The sequence below is a fragment of the Lacerta agilis genome, chromosome 17 (assembly GCF_009819535.1).
Source record: "Lacerta agilis isolate rLacAgi1 chromosome 17, rLacAgi1.pri, whole genome shotgun sequence".
In the NCBI taxonomy this organism is placed as follows: Eukaryota; Metazoa; Chordata; class Lepidosauria; order Squamata; family Lacertidae; genus Lacerta; species Lacerta agilis.
The window spans coordinates 18,053,138-18,077,380 of NC_046328.1; the positions used below are offsets into that span (position 1 = coordinate 18,053,138).

Below are 24,243 nucleotides of genomic sequence, written 5' to 3' on the forward strand. Positions count from 1 at the left end.
AATAGCCCAGAACATGGTCTGAAGATACAGGAGGTCACCATCTTGCTTGCTGGAGCTAGGTCGGTCTGGGCAGTGAGAAAAAAACTGACACGATGCAGGATTGAAAGCATGAAGTACTTTACACAATCCTGATGCATAATTGAGGAATTCGCCAATAATAAAAGTTGGAGATGATGGCCAACAATCTCTAGATTTCTTGAAAAGGGCATTGGGCCCACTATTCAGGTGGACATAGGAAGTTGCCTTGTATGGAGTTAAATCGCTGGCCCATTTAGCTTAGTATTGTCTACACTGACTGTCAGGAGCTCAACAGGGTTTTAGGCAGGTGCCTTTTCCCAGCCCTACCTGGGCATATTGAGGATTGAACCAGATACCTTCTACATGCAAAGCAGCTGCTCTACCACTGAGCTACGACCCCTCCCCCAGAAGTAGTACCCTTCTGCACAACAGGCTAGAGGCAAAACACAAGTAGCCCCTCACTTTCACACCCTGCTTGTGGGCTTGTAAAAAAGAGCTGCTGGAAAACATGGACTAGTTGGGAACTTGATCTCATCCATCAAGGCTGATATATTATTATTGGTGCTGACAAATGTTCACAAGGAACTGCCTGCACAGCAAGGTCCATTGTGTATGCATAAATATCTTTGTTGCATTTCCCTATAAATAACAATGCACAGCTGTTGCAGTTCTCTGTAATGGGTTGCTAGTTGTTACATGCTGATGCTCTCCATAAACAACAACAGAAGAGTACTGTCCCTTGGGATAAAGGCATTGCCCTGTGAGCCTCTAAGAGGAAGAGTTGCCCCATTCTCCACCTCTTCAGGAAGGGATCATGCCTTTGTTTCGCTTCCGGTCTGCCATGGCACGCCGATTATGATTAGCCCTGGTCCCTTTGCTGGCTTCTTTCTTCCTTCGCTCCTGGACTGTCTCTCGGCTCTGGCCGTGTCCCTTGGCGCTGCCCAAAATGACACCTGAATTGTCCGACTTGTGCCTGTGTAAGAGGAAGAAGAAAAGTTTCATTGCTAAGTTCCACCAAATAGGCACAACAAATCTCGCTGGTAGTGTAAGAAAAGGGTGGGGAGGGGAGGTAGTTCAGGCCGACAGAAACTTAATGGGTCTGAGCACTAGAGGGTCACAGTAATCCTCCCACAAACCCTGTGAGTTAGGTTAGGCTAAGAAACATCAACTGGCCCAAGGTCACAGAGTGAAGTTCATGGCTGGCTGAGTGGGGATTTGCACACAGGCCTCCCAGGTCCTCGTCCAACATTCTGACCACTAAACTGCAAAGGCTCTCAGGTACACTTCTAAATATTAGTCCCTCAAAGTAACAGAACACTACTGTATACTATTCTCCATCCCACCAATCAAAACTCTGACGCTGCCTCTTTTATTTCCATTAGACATCTGAAGACAGGACAAAAGGAGTAAATCTTGTGTTAGTGGAAGCCTTCAAGTGCCCTCACACTAACTGGGTAAATACACATTGGGGTCACAGTTATGATTTGTAGACATGATTGTGCCTTAGGATAGTTAGTCACGGAAGCAGCCCTTGATTTAATCTTGCAGGGTGCCCAGGACCCTCATCCAAGTGGTTCTGACCAGTAGTTTGCAACTTTGCTCACAAAGTTATCAAATTCAGCACATGTGTGAATGGAAAGTCCAACATATTCACAGTGATATTTAAAAATGAGAACTGGTGAAAAGAAAATGGGAGACGGTGAGGTGGGTCACATCCTTTCAAAAAGGCCGGAACGTAAGAAGAGGCTGCTGCATCAGACCATCTAATCCAGCATTCTGCTCTCACAGTGTCTATAGAAAACCTACAAGCAGGATTCAAGCACAAGACTACTCTCCTCCCTCCATGGTTTTCATTAGAAGCATTACTGCTTCTCACAGTTAAGGGTGAACATAGCTATTGTGGTTAGTAGCCAATGACAGCCCTATCCTCTATGAATCTGTCCAATCCTCTTTTCAAGCCTTTCAAGTTAGTGATCGCTGCCTCCTGTCGAAGCGAGTTCCATAGTTAAATATGTGGTTTGTGAAGAAGTAGGAGGCTCAGGGTTAAAAAAAAGGGGTGGGGTGGGAAAAGGGGAATTGACAGTGAGAAAAGACATTGAAATAAAATGTATTTAAATGCTAGATAGGTTAGAAACTAATCAGGGAAGCAGCAGGAATGAGGTACAACAACAATAATAATAAAAATACCCCGTCCAGCTGACTGGGTTGCCCCAGCCACTCTGGGCAGCTTCCAACAGATATAAAGCATAATAAGACATCAAACACTAAAACATCCCCATAAGATTAGTGATGGTCAGCTGACACTACCACTTAAAAAATATCTGCTTGAGAAGGTCCTCCAACCGTTTGAAGTGGATTTAAGGGGATGTGGAGGACTAAAAGGAGGAGGGGCAATCACCCAAAAGTTTTCCCTCCCCATTCATCTGATGGAAGCTTTCCTGTCAGCTGAGCAACTTAGCTGGATACAGCATAGAGCAAGTCACTGGCCTAGATGGCTTGCAACCAAGAATTCTTGGAAGAACTCAAATGAGAATTTGCTGATCTTCTAACAAGAGTACACAACCTTGTTCATGAAACTGGTTTTCTTAGCAGAGGACTGAAAGGCAGCCAACGTAACACCCATTTTAATATTGCACAGAGGAATTCCAAGTCCCACGGATGCGGCAGTGGCAGCTAGACCAGGTGTTTGTTGTGAAGGTTTGTCAGATGCGGCCCTCTGTTTGGAGGTGTCCCCTATTTGAGGGCTGTCGGTCCACATGTGGTAGAATGACCAGGAGCCACAGAAGGGGAGTGGCATCTTACCCTTTCCTGGCGAGGAAAGTCATCCGTCGGGCTTCAGCTCTCTCCCGCAGCACAGCTGGGTCCTGCACAAAGTGGTCCTGCTGCACATGAAGGAAAGAATGGAGGCCCAGTTCATTTCCAGTTCAAAATGCTGGTGGGCCCTCCAAGTGCTGTTGAACTAAAGCTCCCAACGTTGGGCTAGGCTGGCTGAGGATGATGGAATAAGAGCCCAGCAGCATCCCCGCAAAAAGGGGCTAGTCCTCAACAAGGCAGTATGCGCTTTGTTGTGGAGATGGATCTTTGGGGCCCTTTGCACTTACTTACCATCTTACTTACTTCCCTCCCTCCACTGTCTGTGTTGAATGTTAGCACTGTAACCTCCTCAGGGCAGGGACCCATCTTCTTGCTGCTCTGTACAGCCCCACAGACTATCGTTATCATTATATCTCCATTGGCTGAAGCGCATCAGCTCCACTTAGCCACAGGGACCTCGGAGGCTTCCCCGGCCTGTCCCAAAAGAGCCACCTCCCCAAAGAACAGCACTGCAAGGGTTTGCCTCACAACCCCTTCCTCCCCCTTCAGAGCTGCCCTGCAACAATCACCTTTGCAGCCCCCTTTTCGTCAGCTGCCGCCAACTCCTCTTCATTGTCATCTTCCTCGTCCTCTTCTTTCTGATCTTTTGGTCTCAGAACTTGAGGGATGGTAAATGGCCTAATGCAGGGAGAAATGAATGGATGAGACGTTCCAAGGAGAGGGACTGCTTTTCAAAGCACTCTGGGAACTATAGCTCTGGGAGGGGAAGAGGGTTTCTCTCCTAACAACGTTCGGCACCCTTTAAGAAACTACAGCTCCCAGAATTCTTTGTAAGAAGCCATGACTGTTTAAAGTGGAAGCACAGGGCTTTAGTTGCATGGTGTGAATGCATCCTGACTGTGGAAAAGCTACACATGGGACCTAGCTGAGAATGGAGTAGAGGGAGTGCCCTTCAAATCACACTTGCTGCACTACACAAATGATTATGGCAGGCTCCATTCAGAAAGGCCTCTAAACTCACCTCCTGCTGATCAGCTCGTCATCTGAGTCGGCGTCGTTTGCTCCCACCTGGTTGCCATCATAGGTGTCATCGTATTCGTCTTCATACTCATCTGGGTAGGAAAGACCTGCTCCGCTCTGCTCTGGGACCTCCTCCACTATCACAGAATACTGGCTGTAGCGCTCCCTCTGCTCATTCACAAGGCGCTTGTCATTCACCAGACTTTTGGTTGTGGCTTTGTCACTCCTGGGAACGCAAAGAAAGCCCAGCCATATCAGAGCAAAGACTGATCCAGTCCAGAATCCTGTTTCACACAGAAGCCCCTCGGGAATGGCCACGGGTCAGTAGTGGAACATTTGCTTCAGAAGTTCCCAGATTCAATCTCCTGCATTTCCAAGGTGGGGCTGATAGAGACTCCTCTAAATCCTAGAGCACCACTAGCAGTCAGTGCACACAACTAAATGAGCAAATGGCATGACTAGGCATTAGGGGAGCTTCCTACGTCTTAAGGAAAGGCTGTAGCTCAGTGGCAGAGACTTTTAAAAGTCTCAGGTTTAATCCCCAGCAACTACAGGAGCTCTGTCCCCTGCTCAAAAACCCAGAGAGCCACTGGCAGTCAAGTGTGGGCAATACTGAACTTGAGTTCCTATTTAAATCAGCCTTTAGTTTGGAACCATGAGGACTAGAATCTTACCTCATTGTAGGGAGGTATTCGCTGTTATGCAGTGGCAGAACACATGCTTTGCAGGCAAAAGATCAAAGGTTCAATTCCTGCCATCTCCAGGTAGGGCTTAGGAGACAGCAGCTGCCAGTAAGTGTAGACTATACTGAGTGAAATGGACCAACTGTCTTACTCAATATAAGGCAGCTCCCTATTTTCCTGCTAGGCCACAACATGGTCTGCCTCTGATGTTTAGCTATATATACTCCATGAATTGGACAATGTCTATAATATAACCACATTTTCATTGTAATGTGGAAACTCTGTAGCTCAGAGTCACAGGTTCAATCCCCAATGGCATCTCCAGGTAGGGTTGGGAAAGACTCTGTGTCTGAAACGCTACACTAGATGAACCGATGGGTCTGAGTCAGTGGCCTATGTTCATATGTGACCACTCCTTATTCTTGAGCATGACACCTTCTCCTTCCTTGTCTCTGGCCTATCCCATTTCCCTGGCTGGCTGGCTTCCCCACTCCTTTTGGAATGACACTTTGGTTTTGAGATCCCAGTCAAGCAAATGACATTTTGGACTGGTCCTTTCTGCAAACATCTTCTGGTGATACTGCCTGGGGCTGTCGTGCTGGGCCCTGATCCTGCAGATGCTAAGCCTGCAACTCCCACCAGCAACCTACACTTTTGATCAGTGCCACACCCCCTATGCTTCAGTATGCCTTACCAAGGAACAATGTCAAAATCTGCTTCCTAACTCCCAAGCCGGCAATTTATTGTTATTACTTTGCTCCCGGGGATATACAAGGTATTCGCGTCTGGGCTTTTCCGTGCTGCATTCCTCTCATACCGTGGATGGAAGATCACATCTCAGGAGCAAGTGCAACTGGAACAACCAGCTGTTTGAGGCATCCCAGTGTCGACTTAATGAAAGGCTTCCTTGGAAGCAAAGAAGCAGAGGGGAAGTCCCCTCCAGGGCTCCACCCTTGGCTTTCCTTACATCAGAAAACAGCTAGAGGGAGCTACAATTCCCAGAGCAGTTTGAAGATTGTAGTTCCAAGGAAGGGGATAGGAGGTCTCTTCCTAACAACTCTCAGGACCCTTAACAAATTACAGCTCCCATAACTTTCGGAGGGAAGCCATGACCGTTTAAAGTGGGATCACAGTACTTTAAATGTATGGTGCAAGTGTGGTCTTAATCTTAATCAGCAAAGTGATTTTTAAAAATTATCATAGCACCTTGAGAGCAGCAGGTGGGCAGACTGTGCTGGTTGGGGCATATGGGAGTTGTAGTCCATAGCGCCTGGAGGCCACCAGGCTGGTGAAGACTGATTCAGGTGGTATTCTGGCAATATAACAATTGGAGGCAGGGATTAGAAAAGTAACAGGGGTTGTGAAAAGGAGCTGCCACCACGCCAAACAATGGCGAAAAACAGGTTTTGTTTTTTAAAATACCGGTTACAACGGCCAGCACTCATGATAACACTCCAGAAATCAACCTCTGCTCTCTGAAAAATGGCCCTTCCCAGATTCCTTCCTACCCATGGTAGGAGGAGAGGGGAAGGGACAGAATAGAAATAGAATAGAAATACTTAGAACCTTCCTAAGTCTAAGATGTTAAAAATCAGAGCACTATGAAAAAGGAACAATGCCCAACCCTGATGGCTAGAAAAACAGCTCCACCAATCCCAACCCACAGAAATTACACAGGGCAGGTACAGGAAAGCTTTGGCCCTCCGAATGTTGCTGAACCACAACTCCCATCATCCCCAGCTATTGGCCATGCTTGCTAAGGCTAACTGTAGAGTTGTTTTCAGCAACCCTAGAGGGCCACTCCTGGTGTAGGGTCTTTATCTTTACTGGTATATTTCCTAACTTAACAGCCATTGATCAGACACCTGAAAGGGTTGTCCAGGGACCAGGCAACTCACCTCTTGCCTTTCTGCACCCGGGAGAGATCCAGAGAGTCGTGGCTGAAAACGTCAAACTCATCGTTCTGGAAAACGTTGCATCGGGAAGTGAGAAGAGGTGTTGTGTCTGGCTTCACTGACCTGACAGAAAAAGATCAAACACTCCCAATTTATTTTATTTGTTGTTGCTTTTATATCCCACTTTTCCTCCAAGAGCTCAAGGTGACGTAGATGGTTCTCCCTCTCCCCATTTTATCTGTACAACAACCCTGTAGGAGAGCTTAAGCTGAAAGAGCAGATGGCCTGTGGTCAACCAATGAGCTTTAACATGGCTATTTGAACCCTGGGGACGCAGTTCTTAATTCAGCACTCTAACCACTACACCACACTCTTCAGAAGCACAATCTTTATAATTCCTCACAAAACCAAGCAGCAGCCTGTGGCTCTGGAACTGCAATTCTATGCCCACTAATCTGAGAGCTGCACCACCCAAACTCAACAGGGCATGCTTTTGAGTAGACATGCACAGCAGACATATGCTGTAACTGATTTAAGGGGGTTTCAATCAAGGTCAGTCACCAATGCACTGATTATAAATATACTATCTATATATAATATTGGGTTATTGTTTTTATTTTATATATTGTGATCTTTTCTGTGAACTGCCCTGAGACCTCCGGGTGTAAGGCAGTATATAAAATAAAATAAAAAATAAAATAAAATAAAATAAAATAAAATAAAAAATAAAATAAAATAAATAAAATAAATAAAAAAAAATAAAATAAAATAAATAAAATAAAATAAAATAAATAAAATAAAAAATAAAATAAAATAAAAATAAATAAATAAATAAAATAAAATAAAATAATAAAATAAAAATAAAATAAATAAAATAAAATAAATAATAAATAAATAATATAAAATAAAATAAAAAAAAATAAATAATAAATAAAATAAAATAAAAAAAATAAAATAATACCACTGCCACTTTTTTATTCCTAGTCAAATGCCTGGTTTAAAAGAATGGTTCTTTCCACAATAAGGTAAAAATCAGATTAAAAGCATCCTCAAAAATACTAACAAAAAGAAAAATGTGTGGATGGTCCAGGTTAAACCCACCACTGATGCACTATTATTGTGTCCATAACACGCCAGCAACACAAAATTCAAAACAAACAAACAATAATAAAAAACTGAACATGGCAGTCTGAAGGGGCTCCAAGTGGGTAAGAAAAGCAACTCCCCCACCCAGATCTACCTGGGCATTGCTCGGTCCAGCTTCTCCAAGGCTGCCACCAGCTTATCCTCCAGAACGTTGTTGATCACCTGCTCTACGCTGTAGTTGTACTCCTCCAAGCAGGCCAGGACAAAGCCTTCTCCAAGGTCAGGGAGCAGGTCCTTCACTTGGGAGATCAGGGAATCCAGCTCCACCCCAGAGACCTTGCACACAGGGGCCGCGGCTGCTCCAGCATACTAGACACATCAAAGGCAACAGGGAGCGTTACCCCAGAAGAGTCACAATGCTGAAAGTAGCTGGGTGTGCAGAACCACAGCCGGGGGCGGGGGGGGGGGGTTGTCATCATGTTTTTGTACCAAATATGCATAAATCAAATTTAGCCCCACCCCAACTCTTTCACTTTTCCCCATTATCTAAATTCACTGCAGGCAAAAAAAGCAGTTTCCATAGGAAAGAGGCAAGCATGCAACTAAGGATGAATCTCTCAAGAGCAGCAGGGCCCACTTTGTTCAGAACACTCCTTACAATCAGCCCAGGGAGTGGCACGACCTGTAATCTTAGTCTCAGGACTGTCCTTGTAGAACTCAAGGGGGAGGTCAGAAAACACTAAAATTAGTTGATTCTGCCTACCACTGGGCACCACCAGCCACCCCCCCTTTCTACCTGACAATGGTCAGGAATGATTGAAGTCCAGCGGCATTTGGGGGATGGGGCACAGGTTCCTCATCCCACAGATATGCAGGCTCCATGGCTAACGTAGGTAGCTCCCTGACAACCTTGTTCCCCAGTTCACAGCAAGTCAAGGCTAGCAGCACACCCTGAAGACTCACCTCTGTGTGGTTTTCCTCCCCGAGTGTCTCTAGCCCCTCTGTATTACTGGGCAGCACCGGGGCCATGGTTTCCGGCAGGGTGTGTCGTGGGCTGTTTTTTTCCTCCTGTCCACTCCCTCCCAGGCACTGTCCACTCCTTGCAGGATGTAAGCTGTCCTGGTCTCATCTCTGCCCAACAGCATTAAGGCACCACACATAAATCTGATGTAAATCACACACAATGTAACTATAAGCCCTGGCATTCAGGGCAGATGTGCAGGGGTAGGTTGTGGATTGTCATGCATTCGAGGAAATAACCTGCACATTCTCAGAAGCACCCTTGTTCCATTGTTACAGATTCCAAGCCTGAATTGTGGTGAATGCCTGCATTCATTAAACCTTGAAGAGGAGCAATGTTTTGGAGAATGCAAGCCAGTCTTCCCCAACATGGTGCCCTCCATAGGATTTGGACTACGACTCCCATCAGCCCCAGCCAGGCAAGTGGAAGTCCAAAGCATCTGGAGGGCATCAGGTTAGTGAAGGAAGTTCCACATAAATGCCAGCAGAAAAGGATACAGGGTTGAGGAGGCTTGCTGGAGGAGGCTCACATCATCTGCTACAGGAAAGAGCTCGTCATAGTCACGGAGAAACCTGCAAACATAAACACTGCACAATTACTAGGTGTAATGAGCCACCCAAAACCTGGTTGAAAAAGATGTGTCTGCCCTACTGTACACACACGCATACACTTTCTCTAGCCCCACTGTTGTTGCCGGACAAAGCAGGTTTGCAGCACGGCTGTACTGACTGGGGCTAGTGGCTGCTGTAGGCCAGGCTGCATTGACAAAATACATTCCAGAGGTTGTAAAGGACCACCAACACCCAGTCAGGACTCTCACCTCCTCTCCTGAAGCACTGAGGTGAAGATCTGCAGGAAGTCTTCTATGTAAGGCTGAATATTATCACAGCTGAAACAAGAGGATAATGTTAACAACAACTAAGGAACCCGTATAGGCTCAGGTGCAGCTTGTTCATCCAGGGGGCTGATCCTTGGAGTTGGGAGCGAGAGGTACTGGGTTCAGTTCCCAGACAAACCCATGTTCCCAGGAGAGGAAGCTAGAGCTCAGTGGCAGAGCACACCCTGTGCATTCAGGGCTCCCAAGTACAGTTCCTGACATCTCAAGTTAAAAGGTTCAAGCGGCAGGTGATTGGGAAAGATACTGCTCTGCTCCAAATCCTGGAGAGCTGCAGCTTAGTGGTAGAGCATCTCCTATGCATGCAGAAGGTTCCAGGTTTAATCCCTTCCATCTCCAGGTAGGCTAAGAAAATACCCCGGAAAGCCACTGCCAGTTAGTGCAGGCAATACTGAGCTGGATGGACCAATGGTCTGACTCAGCACACCGAAGGGCCGTCGCTCAGCGGTAGACCATCAGCTTTCCATGCAGCAAGTCCCAGGCTCAATCCCAGCACCATCAAGTAGCACTTGGAATGTCTCCTGTCTGAAACTCTGGACAGTTGCTGTCAGATGCTGAGCTAGATAGACCAATGGTTTGGCTTGACATAAGGCAGCTTCCTGTGACAGGGGAAGGGCCACAGCTGAGTGAAAGAGCATCTGCTTTGCATGCAGATAGTCCTAGATTCATTCTCCAACATCTGTAATCATTATCTGCTTCTGAGGTTTCTTTCCTGGTGTCATAAATATGAGTGTGTATGTAAGGGAAACTCACTGCATGGAATCCATACATGTAACAAGTACCTGCTTTCCAAATGGGCTGAAGGCACAACTGGTTTATGATCATATGGAAAACTTCCACCATCTTCTTCCGAGAATGAGACAGCCTCTTCCACAAATCTGACAATAAGCTGATGGTGGGGAGGGGAGAGAGAATTTCTGACACGGAAGCAAAAGGAAGTTGTAGTGGTAGTTGTTATTACTATTATTTTATTCAACCCACTCTTCATCGCAAGGTTCCAAAGTAGGGTATATACGTTCAATAAAACACTAAATAACATTAAAACTTCACTTAAAGCCATGATTCAAAGGCTAGATTTAACTAACCAGTCCCGCTGGTGAAAGTCCAGCTAGGACTTCTCTCAGCTCAATTGAGCTTCCCTCCCATGATGCAACCTGAAATCCAACAACATCTGAAATGGCAGCAGGTTGGAGAAAGCTGCTCTAACCATTATACCTTACTGGCTCTCCTACATCTCAGTGTGGGGGGGAAACCTCCAGCCCAATCAATTGCAGCAGGGAACAGGGACAACACAACTGAGCAGGATGAGTTACTGATGAGTAGGGGTTAAATCCTGCTCAGTTCAGCAGGATTCCATACAACCCCCTTCCTTAATTAGCAGGAACCCACAACTAAAACAGGGTGAGAGAGCCTTTGTTATAGCTGCACTTTGCACCTGCTGTCATTGTGATGTCAGGCAACTGTCAGGCGGGCAGCCCCGCAAGGCCGATCCTGATCAGGATCTGGCCCGTGGAGCCCAAACATTTTCCCACCACCTGCCCTTAAAGGATGGTGGAATTCAGGTGCACTGCAGGAGCAACCTGGGCAAATATATTGGAGGGCTTGTGCCTGGAGGGGACAACTGCACTTATTCAGAGGGGAATGGTCACCTCCACAGGAAACTACCTGCTGTCCTCGCGTTGCCTCTCCTTAATAGCAGCCTCCAGCTCAGGTATCACCAGCTCATAAAATGCAGCAGCCTTTTTTGAAAAAAGTGAAACACACCTAATTGTGAGTTTAGATATACGTGTGTGTATATATATATATATACAGAGAGAGAGAAATCAAAACAAGGAAGGCTATGTGTACACATTCTAATATTGATAATACACAGAAGCTGGGGGGTCATAGCTCTGTCTAGAGTAGGTATGGTCACATGAGATGCTATTTTAAATCTGGTACTGTATGCCTTTTTAAAAAAATGGTAAGCTGCTCGACACTTTTTTTTTTTTAGTAAGCAACTCTAGGAAACACTTTTTAGCTTTCATACATTTGGTATAAGTACTGCACACAGCAGTTGCTGGATCTATTATTCTTGATGAGTGATCGCTTTGGGATGTTTATTGTATCTGTCATTAACTGATCTGTTTCAATCCTTGTTTTATGATGACCTTAAAATATATAACAGAATCAAACTGAGTTGTTAGATTGTCGTGTTATGTTTTGAAATGATTTAGTATTTGTTATTGTAATGATTTGTATATTTTGGTTTTTAAGCTGCTTTGAAAAGTGTCATGCAAATTTAAATAATGATAATGATATAATAAATATAGATAATGATGAAGAGGATGATAATAATGGATGTTCTCTCAGCTGTAACATTTTCTGGGCAGTGTTCTTCAAACTGGTGTGATTCCAGTGTAGCTGTACTACATCTCCCATCAACCCTGACCAAGGCTAAACTGGTTGGGGATGATAAGAGTTGGAATTCAACAACACTTATCTAGTGGAATTGAAGCACATGCACACATGCACACACACACACACATGCACACACACTCACAGAGGCAGCCTACTAATATACCTGTAGCAGAAGTCATGCTTTTGGAATGTCTGGCAAGCCAAAGCAAAGACTCCAGAAAGGCCCAGAGGGTGATGCAAGTGTCACACAGGTACAGGATGATATCCTTCAGCTCCTAGGAGGAAAAGAAAGGAAGGCCTTTCATTAAAAAAAAATCAGATTTTAAAACACAATTTATTTTCTTTTAAAGTAAGCTGCCAAACAAAGGCAATTCCCTGCCCTAGATTCCTCCCCCTCCCTGCACCAGTCTCTGGTTCACTTCCTCCTCAGAGCTGGCATAACATAGCACCTCAGAATCTGAGCCAGGTAAGTCCTAGAGCAGTCAGCTCCATTATTAGGCCCACCACAAGCGTAGCATTAAAGGACAGCAAACCGACAATTCTTTACATCAGATTTTAATTTTAAGGCAGCTTTTTCCTGCCTGATGCCCACATAACATTTTAGACCAACTCCCGCAAGCGTGCCATGCTGTGCTGCTGGAGTTGTCATCCAAACATCTGGAGAACATTAAGCACATAAAATTCCATGCAAGCGAGTGATCAGGATAGCAAATGAGGGGGTGGAGCTCCTCCGCCATCCCTCCTCCTCAGATTCTTTGGGGGAAGTCATATCCTTTAAATACCTGTATATGGCAGCCCTGATCCACAAACTCCCAGCTGTCATTTAAACAACACACACACAAGCTTCTAGCATTTGCAGAACCAGATGAAACCAAATTTACAGGTCAGTATATTCTCATTTTTCATGAGAAACTAACCTGCTTACCCACCCCACCCCATCTCCCCAAATCAGTGTTTTCCTTGCCCCCTGGAAAATTTATTGCAGGTGCCCATGATTCTGTTATCAAAGAATACAAAGAAAGTAAGTGTTCAGTGAGATTTTAAAACTGAACATATAAAATATCAGTACAGAAAAAAGTATATAGCAAAGCACAGCAAAATTCATGTGATGAGGAAAAGCTGCCTCACCCAGTCACAGGACAGGGAAGGGAATGTGTTACTAGCAACCATGTGCAGAATGAGACATAATCGTTGGGCGGAGGATGGGGAGAGAGAAAGTTTCTGTGGTGAAGATTAAAGCTGAGGCCTTGTTTGGAGGAAGTACATTGGTCACAGGAAATACCTGCCCCGCCCCACCTGCAGAGGAATATCCCTAGGAGTCAATCGGATTCCTTCCTCCAGCTTCTGTGGTGTGGATGAAGCCCCATCACAGTGCAAGCCACATGTATGCAGAATGCTGCTGAGTACCTAGAAGGCACAAAGGGTCCATAAGCGGAATACAATTGGGTTGCATTTTGCCTTTTATTGATGGTCATCATCTGACCAAGGTTATTGTTGTTGTTTTATAAACAAATAAACAACTAATAATAATAATAATAATAATAATAATAATAATTTAATGTATTTATATCCCACATTTATCCCAAGCTGGGAATCATGGCAACTTCCAAAATTTAAAAACATCATATAATACAAAGTAATTATATCAAACTACTTACAAACAATGATTAAACACATCAGAACACATTTAGAACCAGCAATGAAAACCCAGTTGCCCTGACAGCAGCCCAGAGATCAGTATCATCTGAATCTTAGCTATCAAAGGCCTGTCTGAACAGGAAGATCTTGGCCTGCTGGCGGAAGGATAACAAAGAGGAAGCCAGTCCTAACCCCTCTTGGGAAAGAGAGCAGGCACAGAAAAGGCTCTCTCTCAGGTCACCAGCCTCTGGTGTTGATGGCACCAAAAGAAGGTGCTGAGCTAAGGATCATAGCACCTGGGCATGTTCGTATAGGATTTTTCAAGTCACCTGGGCCCAAGCCACATGGGACTTATAGGTCTGCTCTCCAAGGAAAGAACTCCTTCCTTATAAGTGGGGCCAGGGAGCATTTTCCCCCCCAGTTTTCAGTTCACATTTCCTTCAGGCCAATTTTCCGGTGTATGTGTGTGTCAGTCACACTGGATATACTGGGCTGGGGGGGTGATGGGAACTGGAGTCCAACAACATTAGTTTCCCCACAACTGTTACAAATGGGAACAGAGCTTCTCAAATAAGCCCAACAAGAAGTACAACCTGAAGGACTGTAGGCACGGTTTCATCCAAGTCACTGAAATAGCTTGGCTGCTGAGTAAAGATGTTTTCTGAGGGGGTGGGGTGGAGAGGGAGGAAGGAAGGAAGGAAAGAGAAAAAGATTGGTTTCAGGCAGGTTAAAATATCCACACCACAAAAGGCTTCACACTTATTTAGGAGATCTCCATGCATCCTCTTCATATTACATGTAACTCATATTGGCCTGGTTTGAATGTTGCATAAGCCAAACTATGGTTTAGCACATCCCTCTCTATTTTCCACCCAGGCAAGGAAGAGGTATTAACAGGGTTCAGGACACACTCCAGCCAGGCAAAAACACAGAGGGAGGGTGTAAAACAGGACCAGTGAATACCAAGGGTCAGACAGAAAGGCTTGGAGCACCATATCTGGACCCCAGGCCCAAGGTTCCTCACCCCTGCTTTAAAGCTTTAATGTCCCTTAGCAATGGGTCATTTTGGAACAGCCCCTCTTAAAAACTATTGCAGCTGAATGCCGATTTTCTGTTTCCTAGTAAAGAAATAATGGAGCCTGACTTGACCAAAGCGAATGTAATATTGAACAGTAAATTAAGAAACAGACACTTTACTCCTACAATTAGTAAAGCCAATTGGACTAAGGAAAGTGGCAAATTTGATTTAAATCCTGATTTTTAGAGGGTGCCGTCCCCCAACAAACCCATCACTTCACACACACACACCCCATTCCCCCCACTAACCAATCATCTTATGGAGCAGAGGACCGTTGCCTTTTCCAAAGAGCACACACAGATCCAGGATTTTGGGGATATCAAACAAGAAGTTATTGTAAAGGATCTCTCCAAAAACAGATGGCGTGATGAAGTGATCCTAAAAGGGGGTGGGGAGAGAAAGATATTGAAAGTTGCTTATGGATAACTAGCAAAACGCCCTTTGTCGTCATGACAGATATGAAGGGGCAGCGCATACTGCAAGCGCCCTGAGGGGTTGGGGAGGGATGATGCCACATGTGTGCTTAATTGCCCTTCACTTTGTGAAGTAAAAGTTTAAGAGGACAAAGGACAAGCCAGTCTTTATAGTCAGAAGGAAAAGCACAAGCCCTTGATTTAAGGGCTGGCCTGGAGAGATCTAAAGTGCTCTGGATTTTGCTGCCTTTACAGAGCATCCTTTGACCAGCATATATTTAGGGCTAAAAGGCTCCACAGAGTAGCTTTTAAGTACATATAGTTAGGCGATACCACATGCCTCCAAAGAACCTCCAGGGCACTCACAGCATGACAAAAACATAACAATGAGCACAGATTAAAATTCATCTCCCTAAATCAGCAGAACTGACATCTTAAAGACACAAACAATGTAAAAACAGGATAAAATCGCACACAAGCAGCCACCCACCCCTCTGTAGCTCCAAACATCCACATAATATGCCTAAGGACAGCAACAGGGCAGGACATATGAGCATTTCCCAGGGTTTGGTTTTCATAGCACTGATACCACTACTGAGAAGCATGTATCAATCTGACCAAGCATCTGCAAGTTTCAGCTGAGCTTTGGAGGCACTCAGAAGGAGGTCTACAGCTTTTCAAGTGCCTCTGAAGCCCAACAAAAGACCAGGGATGCCTCTTGCTTGACTCCCAGAAACTAGTTGGAAAACTCATCAGTGGAGGGGGGCGGGGCGCATGGTCCTGAATCTAACTTCAGAAAAGTGGAAGGATTCATAGCAAACAGGCACTTCCAGTGATCTTAGTGAACAAAGAGGGTCATATGTGAGAAGTACACCGCTGAGGTCACCTGGTTGTTGCGAGAAGGGTTAACCTGTGGCATTTCAGATGTTGCTGGACTGCAGCTCCCATCACCCCCAGCCAGCATGGCCAATGGTGAAAGATGGGGGTTGTATTCCAGCAACATCTAGATGGCCACACGTTAAGACACCTGTGCTTTTAAAAGTTAAGAACAGTGGCTTGTTTCTAATGTTGCCCTACTCAGAGTAGACCCACTGAAATCAATCAAGATGGCTCACTTAGGTCCATTAATTTCAGTTGGTCTGCTTTGAGCATTGGATACAATCCATCTAAAACAGGGGGGAAAAGAGGGAGCCAATGGTGTTCTTGCAGAGAGAACCAATAGGAATGGCCAGTTTTGCCTTATTTCTTACAGGATGTATTGAAGTTACTTCTATGAAAATTAACTTGAAAAGAGTTGAGGTAATTAAGGGTAGGGAGCCTCAGGCATGGAGGCTTCCCTATCTGGCCCTCAGAAGTCCCCCCAGGCCACACCTCCTCTCCCCAGGCCACACCCCTCAGTGGCCTTGCTTTGCCCATGAGTGTTTTTGCCTGGCAGGACCATGTCCTCAAACTCTGATCAAGCTTCTGCTCGCCTGGATACAGGACAGAGGGGTGTTGGTGTCAAAACCAGCCTACTATGAAACGTTAGATTGACATTAATTGCTCCACCTACTTTTGCCTCTGGCCCTGCCTGCCACTGGCATGTGGCCCTCAGAAGGTTGCCCAGAAGGAAATGTGGCCCTGGGGACGATAAAGGTTTTCTGCCCCTGAAATAAATAACCTCTATGGAACTACATCTCTTTGAAGGTTCAAACTAACTGAACCTCCCTGGTGGCAAGACAATTTATGTACATAGGAGCCCCCAGAGGAAACAGTTGACAGAATATTGGATCAGGACCTAGGTTCAAACTGGGCTCCTCTTTGGCTGAAAAGGCACCACACATGTTATTTGTGAAGGTGAAAGGAAAGAAGAAAATGTTCTTTCCCACCTCGGCCTTTTAGGACAGAATGGGCTATATACCTAAACAAATACATTAACATTTCCCAAAAACCATTTGAATATATTGGAGCGTAACTGTGCTTCTATTCATTAATGACTAGGGAATGGCATTTTATACATACATATATATATATATATATATATATATATATATATATATATATATATATGAGAGAGAATCTCATGAATCTCCAGGTAGAGGCTATGAAGGGAAAGCCATTAGGAAAGAAAAACAGAAACCTGCTATTTTTCCACAAACAAAAACATGTACGCACATCTCAAAAGCAGGCTGAGTAAAGAAATTTATTTACTTTGGACTCCTTATGAGTGGACATGCGGAGGAAGGTTAGGAAAACGTTCCGATGGAGGCGTCTCTGGAGGTCATTCACCTCTGGAGGCAAGTCTGCCACTATGTCAAACTTGCGAGGAGCATGGCGCAAGTACGAATCCAGGCATTTCTGGAGCGTCTCATCAAATATCACCTGCCACAAGGAAACAAAAGGCCTCATGGGGAAAAGAAATCTGGCCGCCTAGCGGGATAGCAGATCGCCACAGGAACTTATGTCAGTCTACTGCACATTGAATCAACAAGTGAGCAAAACATTTTAAGATGAAGCTGTGCCAAAGCAGCAAAGATTCCATGAAACTTGGGGGGGGGGGGACATTTTCAAAGTTTCATTAAACCACACATTATCTTGAGTGTAATGCAAAGGCCTGGCCTCACCCCCCTTTACAGGTTTTATAATACTCATTTACAGAGTCAAAAAATGCTTCATAAATAGGACCACTGACCATTTTAATTGCCTTTAACTGGCTGGTTAAGCCTACTGATTCACATATCAACATAGATGTCAACTTTTCCCTTTTCTTGCGAGGAATCCTATTCGGAATAAGGGAATTTCCCTTAAAAGGGGGGAAAGTTGACAGCTATGTATATCAAAATCTCAAGCTATGCCTTTTTGAGGTACTGAAGGAAGCATTAAGATAACTTACAATTTAATAAATAAAGATCCAGTAAATAAAATGTCACAACTTGAATAAAATATGATCCTGAATACTATCTTTTTACTCTCTATTCAGTAACACCAGAGACTCAAGGTACTCCTAAAACAAACACAAAAGGTGTGCCCATAACTCTCAGCCTCAACTATCAAAGCTGCATTTGTTACATTTTTTTTTCTTACTTCTAGCAGCAGAAATGGGGAAGCCCAACCCTCAATTGCTGTTGGACCACAAACTCCCATCATCGCTGCCTCCCTGCAATGCTGGGGTTGATGGGAGTTGGAGTCCAACAGGACCTGGATGGCCAAAGGCTCCTCACCCCTCCCCTACGAGCTCCTTACTGATACTTCTACAGCAAGTACTAGAGTGCTCAGGTGAAAGAAAAAAAGGGTATGGCTTTAAGAGTTGTGAGCACGGGTGGAGAACCTGAGGGCTAGGGATGAAATGCAGCCCCTAGGACTCTCTCTAGTCCCCAACCCTTCCCTGGCCCTGCCTTGCATCCTCCTTGACTGCTTTCACTTGACCAATATGTGTCCTTGAACGCAGTTAATGTCTCTCATTTGCCCAGATCGAGAGATGTGTGTACGACTGGGGGTGTAGAAACGCCTGACTTCTTCGTGGCTGGAACTTAGCCTACTGCAGAAAGGAATGATTCATACCTTTCGTCTCACCCGCTTTTGCCTCTGGCCCCACCCATCCCTAGCACGTGACCCCCAGAAGGTCGCCCAGAAGGGGAAAACAGCCTCCAGCATGAAAAACAGGTTCGCCACCCCAGTGTAGAAGGGGGACTTATACTTTCGTCGTCACCACCAACACACCTACACGTGCTTCTTTCTTTCCTTACAAAAGTAATGATACCTGGCACCAGAATTTGTCATGAGGCAGAGTCAAAAGCCAGTCCAGGTCATCTGCAACAAACTTGGCTCTCTCCCAGAACTCCTCCAGCAGGGCACGGTCGCCTCTGGCTTTCGGTGGGGGCTTATACAGCACAAAAGACCGCTCTGTTTCTTTTCAGGATGCTGCAGAGGGGAGGGAAATGTCACAGGATGTCAGCAGGTCAGAGACTAAACAGAAGTCCTCGGTGTTGGCTTTCTGAGCTATCTCAGGAACCTGGGCACACCAGGGATAATTCTCCTATTTGTCAGAAACTTGGCCTGTGGTTTAGCAGGAATCCAGCCCCTCATTTGTTGCTGCCTTTGGCTTGCTGGCTACTCCCATTTCTCTTTCATCGAAAGGGACCTGCTGAGTGGCGGTTTGGGGAGAACTCCTTGTTTTGCAAATGACACTTTTACAATCCTGCAGAAGTCACAACAGACTCTGCCTGGCTCCTGTTAAGATAAGAGCTGGCACCTTCCTGGTGCTCCTGTGTTTTCAAAACTAAAATAGCAGAAGCTGGACGGAGAGCACCCTTTGGATGTGTTGAGGATGTGCCAGGATCCTGCACTAACAGCCACAACATAGTATGAAAATGGAAAACCCGTATTCCAGGGGTGGCCAGTGTCTATTGGGACTGGTAGGGCAGAAGGCATGGGGTCAAAATCAGTAGATGGAGCCAAACCAATGAGAGACAAAGCCAACCAATTCTAGTTTTGTCTCCATCTTCCTGCTCCCTACTGAGCTCCATGAGGGCAACACTGAGACTAAGGAGGAAGAAGCTGACAGGCAGTAAGTGAGAAAGCAGGCAGGTGGAGGCAGACATGTTGGAGTGCCCTATTTGCCCTAATGGAGTAGTCTCTACTGTGACTGTGCACAGGTGACAGCTTTTCAAGGGAGCTGGAAGGGGGAACTGTGGATTCAGTGCTACTCATAGGAAAAGCATATATCCATTTATTTTGCTCCATGTGGTTTAGGTTTTGCTTAAGTTTTTCCATTTTGTATTTTTAGTGTCCTACTGTGTTGTTGTTGTTTTTAAATAAATACTTTATTTTATTGTTACAATTTATAATACACTCACATATTACAGACAAGACATACACAACATACAAACATTCTTTCTAGACATCTTAAAAAACAAACACTCCATCATACTCTTCCTTATCATCATCATACTCTACTGCCTCTTCCCACCACCTTTCAACACCCCACCCCCCACCCTGTGCTTGACTTCCAATCAACTCAGCTGTAATTTCTTTCCATTTATCCTTTTTCTTTCTTCTAACACACTATTATTCCAATTTCTTGTTTATTTACAATTCCCCTTTGTTGTCTAACTTGCTTAATATCCAATAGTTATAACGGAACTTGTTTATTATAATAGGAGATTTAACTTTTCAACATAATACTGTGTTTTTTGATGAAACTGGTTTTGCAGCTAGAGAGCTCGCTGGGACAAGTTTGAAAAGACCTTCCTGGAGCAGTAGAGGGAGGAAAAAAATTGGAAGCCAGGGAGGTGGCCAAATGAGATTTCTGGTGGGTAGGGGTGGGGCTGTGGTGCCCTAAACAGCAACTGGCTTTTCCCCATAATGAAGAGAAGCAGTATAAATTATGCAAAATAGAAACAATGACAGAATGCATTAGACAAAATAAATCTTGCATATTTGCATAATTTACACAGCTTGCTAATTTCAGCTAATTTTATGGCAGTTTCTGTTTTTAGTGCAGAAAACCTACAGTTCAGTGGACAGATGCCAAATCACTAGGTTTCCAGTTATAACCAGGAATGTCAGGCAATAAGAGGAAGGGAATTCTATATTTTGTTATTGTACTTGATTTGCTTTTGGAACAATTGTCTTTTTAGAACAGAAAAACAGCTCAGTGGTAGAGCAACTGTTTTGCATGCAGAAAGCCCCAGGTTCGATCCTCAGTGCCCTGTCTGAAACCTTCAAGAGCATAGGACCAATAGCATAGAAACCTGCAATCAGCCAGTGTAGACCCAGAGAGGGGAACATGTGGCCCTCAAGATGTTGCTGGAGTGCAGCTTCTACCATCCCTGACTATTGGTCATGCTGCCTGGGGGATAATGGAAGCTGGAGCCAAACATGCTCAGGAAGGTTGCCCACCCCAAGTTAAAGGAGTCATATACTGCATTTTCACCCCTTAGCTAATTTTATTCTATGCATTAACAAAAATAAGAAGAGAATGGGTCAGCCTTCTGAACTGCAAAAAAAAAAGCACTCCGCTTACCAGGGCAGGTAAAGTTTTCATCTTCCCAGTCAGTGAATCTTTCTCTGTAAACTGGAGCTCATCCAGTGGCAATGCTGGCATGCTGCCGAGTTATCTCTGCCTTTAAAACATAAACACACAGACACAGGTTGCATCAGGAACTGTTTCAAGAATGCACAACCAGCAACAAGCAAGACAGGTTGCTCCTAGTACAGCAGCCACACCTAGAGACACCAGCTATGTTTCTTACACAAACAGAGGAGCTGATGTGCATCTCAGGAGGAAAAGTATCTGTGGGCTTCCTGCATGAGGCGCAGAGAGCTAAGCATAATTTAGAGATATTGGTCATCGCTTTATGAATAGGCACCAGGGAGTGAGGGAATTTTAAGGCATACAGAGCAATACAAATATCCTAAAAGCAGCAGAATCAGAGTTGGGGACAGGTGTTGTTGGACTCCCAACACCTGTCAATCCCAGCCAGCATAGTCAACTGTCAGAAATGAAGGGAGTCGTAATCCAGCAGGATCTGGAGTCTATTCTGCACAGTGGGCTACGTTTCTGACTAGCTCTCTTGTGGACTCCTGAGCAGCCACTGCCTCAGGTTGATACTCTGTGGTCTAGCTAAATGGTTAGAGCCTTGCATGCAGAAGGTCCCAGGTCTGGTCCCCAGCATCTCCATGTAGAGCTGGGAGAGACCTGTCTGAAATCATGGAGAGCCACTGCCAGTCAGTGGAGGCAATACTAAAATGGATGGATCAATGGTCTGTCTCAGTATACAACAACCTCCTCTGTTCCTATACTGTCATCTAGCCAAGCTTGTTTCCTATTACTAGCTTTATTGGGGTTCTCTGGAATGCAGCTGGGAGATAAGAGCTCATGGTATTTTTCTAAGATGTCTGAGCTGTTAATAAGAGGTGGAAAAGATGAATATATATTATCAGATCTGTATATCACACTTGATGATCTCTCCACTCTATGCAGATTTGATGTCATTTCAAAACACAACAGAAAGAGGTGAGTAGTACATGTGAAAAGGATCTAGGGGTCTTAGCAGACAACAAACATAACATGAGTCAACACTGTGATGCAGCAGAGGAGAGAAAAGAGTAAGAACCAAAACGGTATGATTCTCTTTTTTAATGCTTCCCTGCAAGGAGGGAAGATGAAATCTCAGAGCAGATAACCACTATACCCTTACCCACCTTTCAATAATTTATTTATTTGTTACATATATATCCCCCCCTTTCCCACTTCAAGGAGCTCAAGGCAGTGTACTCCCCCCAGTTTTATATCACAACAATCTTGTGTGGGAGGTTAAGCTGGGAAGGAGCCAGTTGCAGTGAGGTGGTTAGGGTGTTGTGACTAGGACCTGGGAGGCCAGGGTTCAAATCCCCACTTGGCCAGGAAGTTGACTGGGTGACCTTGGGCCAATCCCTACCTCTCAGCATAACCTACCTCACAGCGTTGCTGAGAGTATAAAATGGGGGGATGGGGAATGGAGTGGAATGGGGTGGGGGTGGGGGAGAAAAATCCAAGTATGCCACCCTGAGTTCTTTGGAGCAAAGCAGGGATATAAAATATAATGATACTTTTAAAATAATATAAAAATAATCAATTTATTTATTTTTCTGAAAAACAAGCTTATGACACTCAGTGACAAAGTCAATGCTGAAGGTGGGAACTGAGCCATCACTACCGCCCAGCCTAATTATAAGGTGTTTTGAGAGGATTGGGGGGGGGGGCGGAGGGAGGGAGGGAGACAAGGACACTGGTTTGAGCTTCTTCGAGGAAGGTTGGGATGCAAAATAGAATAAATGTAAATAAATATTAATATTAATACTGTCTGTGTATATATATATATATATAATGAAATCACCCAATTGCTGAAGGGGGAAATCTGGCCACTTCCTCTCAACCGGACCTACCTCACAGGGTTGCTGAGAGGATGGATTGGGGGAGAACCAGGTACATCGCCTTGAGCATTGCCTTAATAAAACACAACTAAGTTTTTAAAAAATAAAGTAAATAAGCAAAGTCACCCAGCACCAACATCACTGCTGAAAGAGCGTTTCCACCCCCATCATTCAGCCTGGACACAGAGGTCCAGCTCCGAGGGCCTTCTGGCAGTTCCCACACTGCAAGAAGTGAGGTTGCAGGGAACCAGGCAAAGGGCCTTCTCGGTAGTGGCACCCACCCTGTGGAACGCCCTCCCATCAGATGTCAAGGAAATAAACAACTATCTGACTTTTAGAAGGCATCTGAAGGCAGCCATGTTTAGGAAAGTTTTTATTGCTTTATTATTATTTTTATTATTAATATTCTGTTGGGAGCCGCCTAGAGTGGCTGGAGAAACCCAGCCAGATGGACAGGGTATAAGTAATCAATTTATTATTATTATTATTATTATTATTATTATGCTGAAGGGGTTTTCGAACCCACTCCAGCCCCTCTGCCTAACCTACCTCACAAGGTTGTTGAGAGGATGGGGAGGAGGGAGGGAGCCGGGCACGCTACCTTGAGCTCCTTGGAGGAAGAAAGGCAAGGGTTTAACAAAACATAACTTTAAAATAATGTAAATGCTGAACTTTAAATATACGGTCATCCGGTGACGACATCATAGCTGATGGGGGGATTCGAACTCGGGGCTCCACGCTGCCCAGCCACCCACTAACGAACCCCGCGAGCCACGACGTCACTGGCCACCAACCCACCCCCACCAGCTGCCACGCCGCCCGTGTAACGTCATAACGGCCATTCCTCCGGCTCGCGCGCGCGCCTGCCCCGCCCCCTTCGGTTCCCTCAGAGCGCCCCGCACTCAACCACTGACCCGAGGCCCAGACGCCCTCCAGCTTTCCCGGCCGCTTTCGTTTCTTTTCGACAAGGCTCAAATAATAGTCTCCCACCCGGTTTCCCCTGGCGGCCTAGTCCTTCCGGGGTCGAAGAAGCGCTTCCGGTTCGGAGGGAGGTCCGCGGAGATAATAAACGTAGCAGTTGTTATTGTTATATTACACTCCTCAGCAGGATAGAAGCTTGAGTTCTGTTTCCAGTTTTTGCGGATGATAAAGGGTTGGATCAGGATTTAGTCATACTTAAGTGTAGACCCGTTGAAACCAGAGTTAATTAAGTTCAATTCAACAGTTTTCAGTACGCCCACACTTATTTACATTTTTATATAAATTTTATATTTTTATATTAATTTGGTTACTCAGATGCTCCAAGGTGTTGAAATCTGGGGGTCTAACTAAAACTACATTTAAGTTTTGGAAATGACATAACACCCTCCCCAAACTATACTCTGC

At 45.0% G+C, this 24,243-nt stretch overlaps 1 protein-coding gene across 1 annotated transcript; it reads right to left on the minus strand.

Moving 5' to 3' along the window:
• Window positions 1-622: 622 nt before the first annotated feature.
• ASCC2 (activating signal cointegrator 1 complex subunit 2) lies at window positions 623-23,895 on the minus strand. Its single transcript, XM_033174564.1, is given in 23 exon segments — window positions 623-991; window positions 2,821-2,897; window positions 3,402-3,510; window positions 3,854-4,078; window positions 6,434-6,553; window positions 7,671-7,885; window positions 8,480-8,562; window positions 8,565-8,647; window positions 9,035-9,109; window positions 9,358-9,426; window positions 10,202-10,321; window positions 11,098-11,171; window position 11,858; window positions 11,996-12,047; window positions 12,050-12,107; window positions 13,129-13,239; window positions 14,064-14,131; window positions 14,797-14,926; window positions 17,152-17,322; window positions 18,701-18,846; window positions 18,849-18,861; window positions 20,966-21,065; window positions 23,772-23,895. Coding segments are annotated over 22 exon segments (2,253 nt in total). The 5' UTR covers window positions 21,047-21,065; window positions 23,772-23,895; the 3' UTR covers window positions 623-819.
• Window positions 23,896-24,243: the final 348 nt, after the last annotated feature.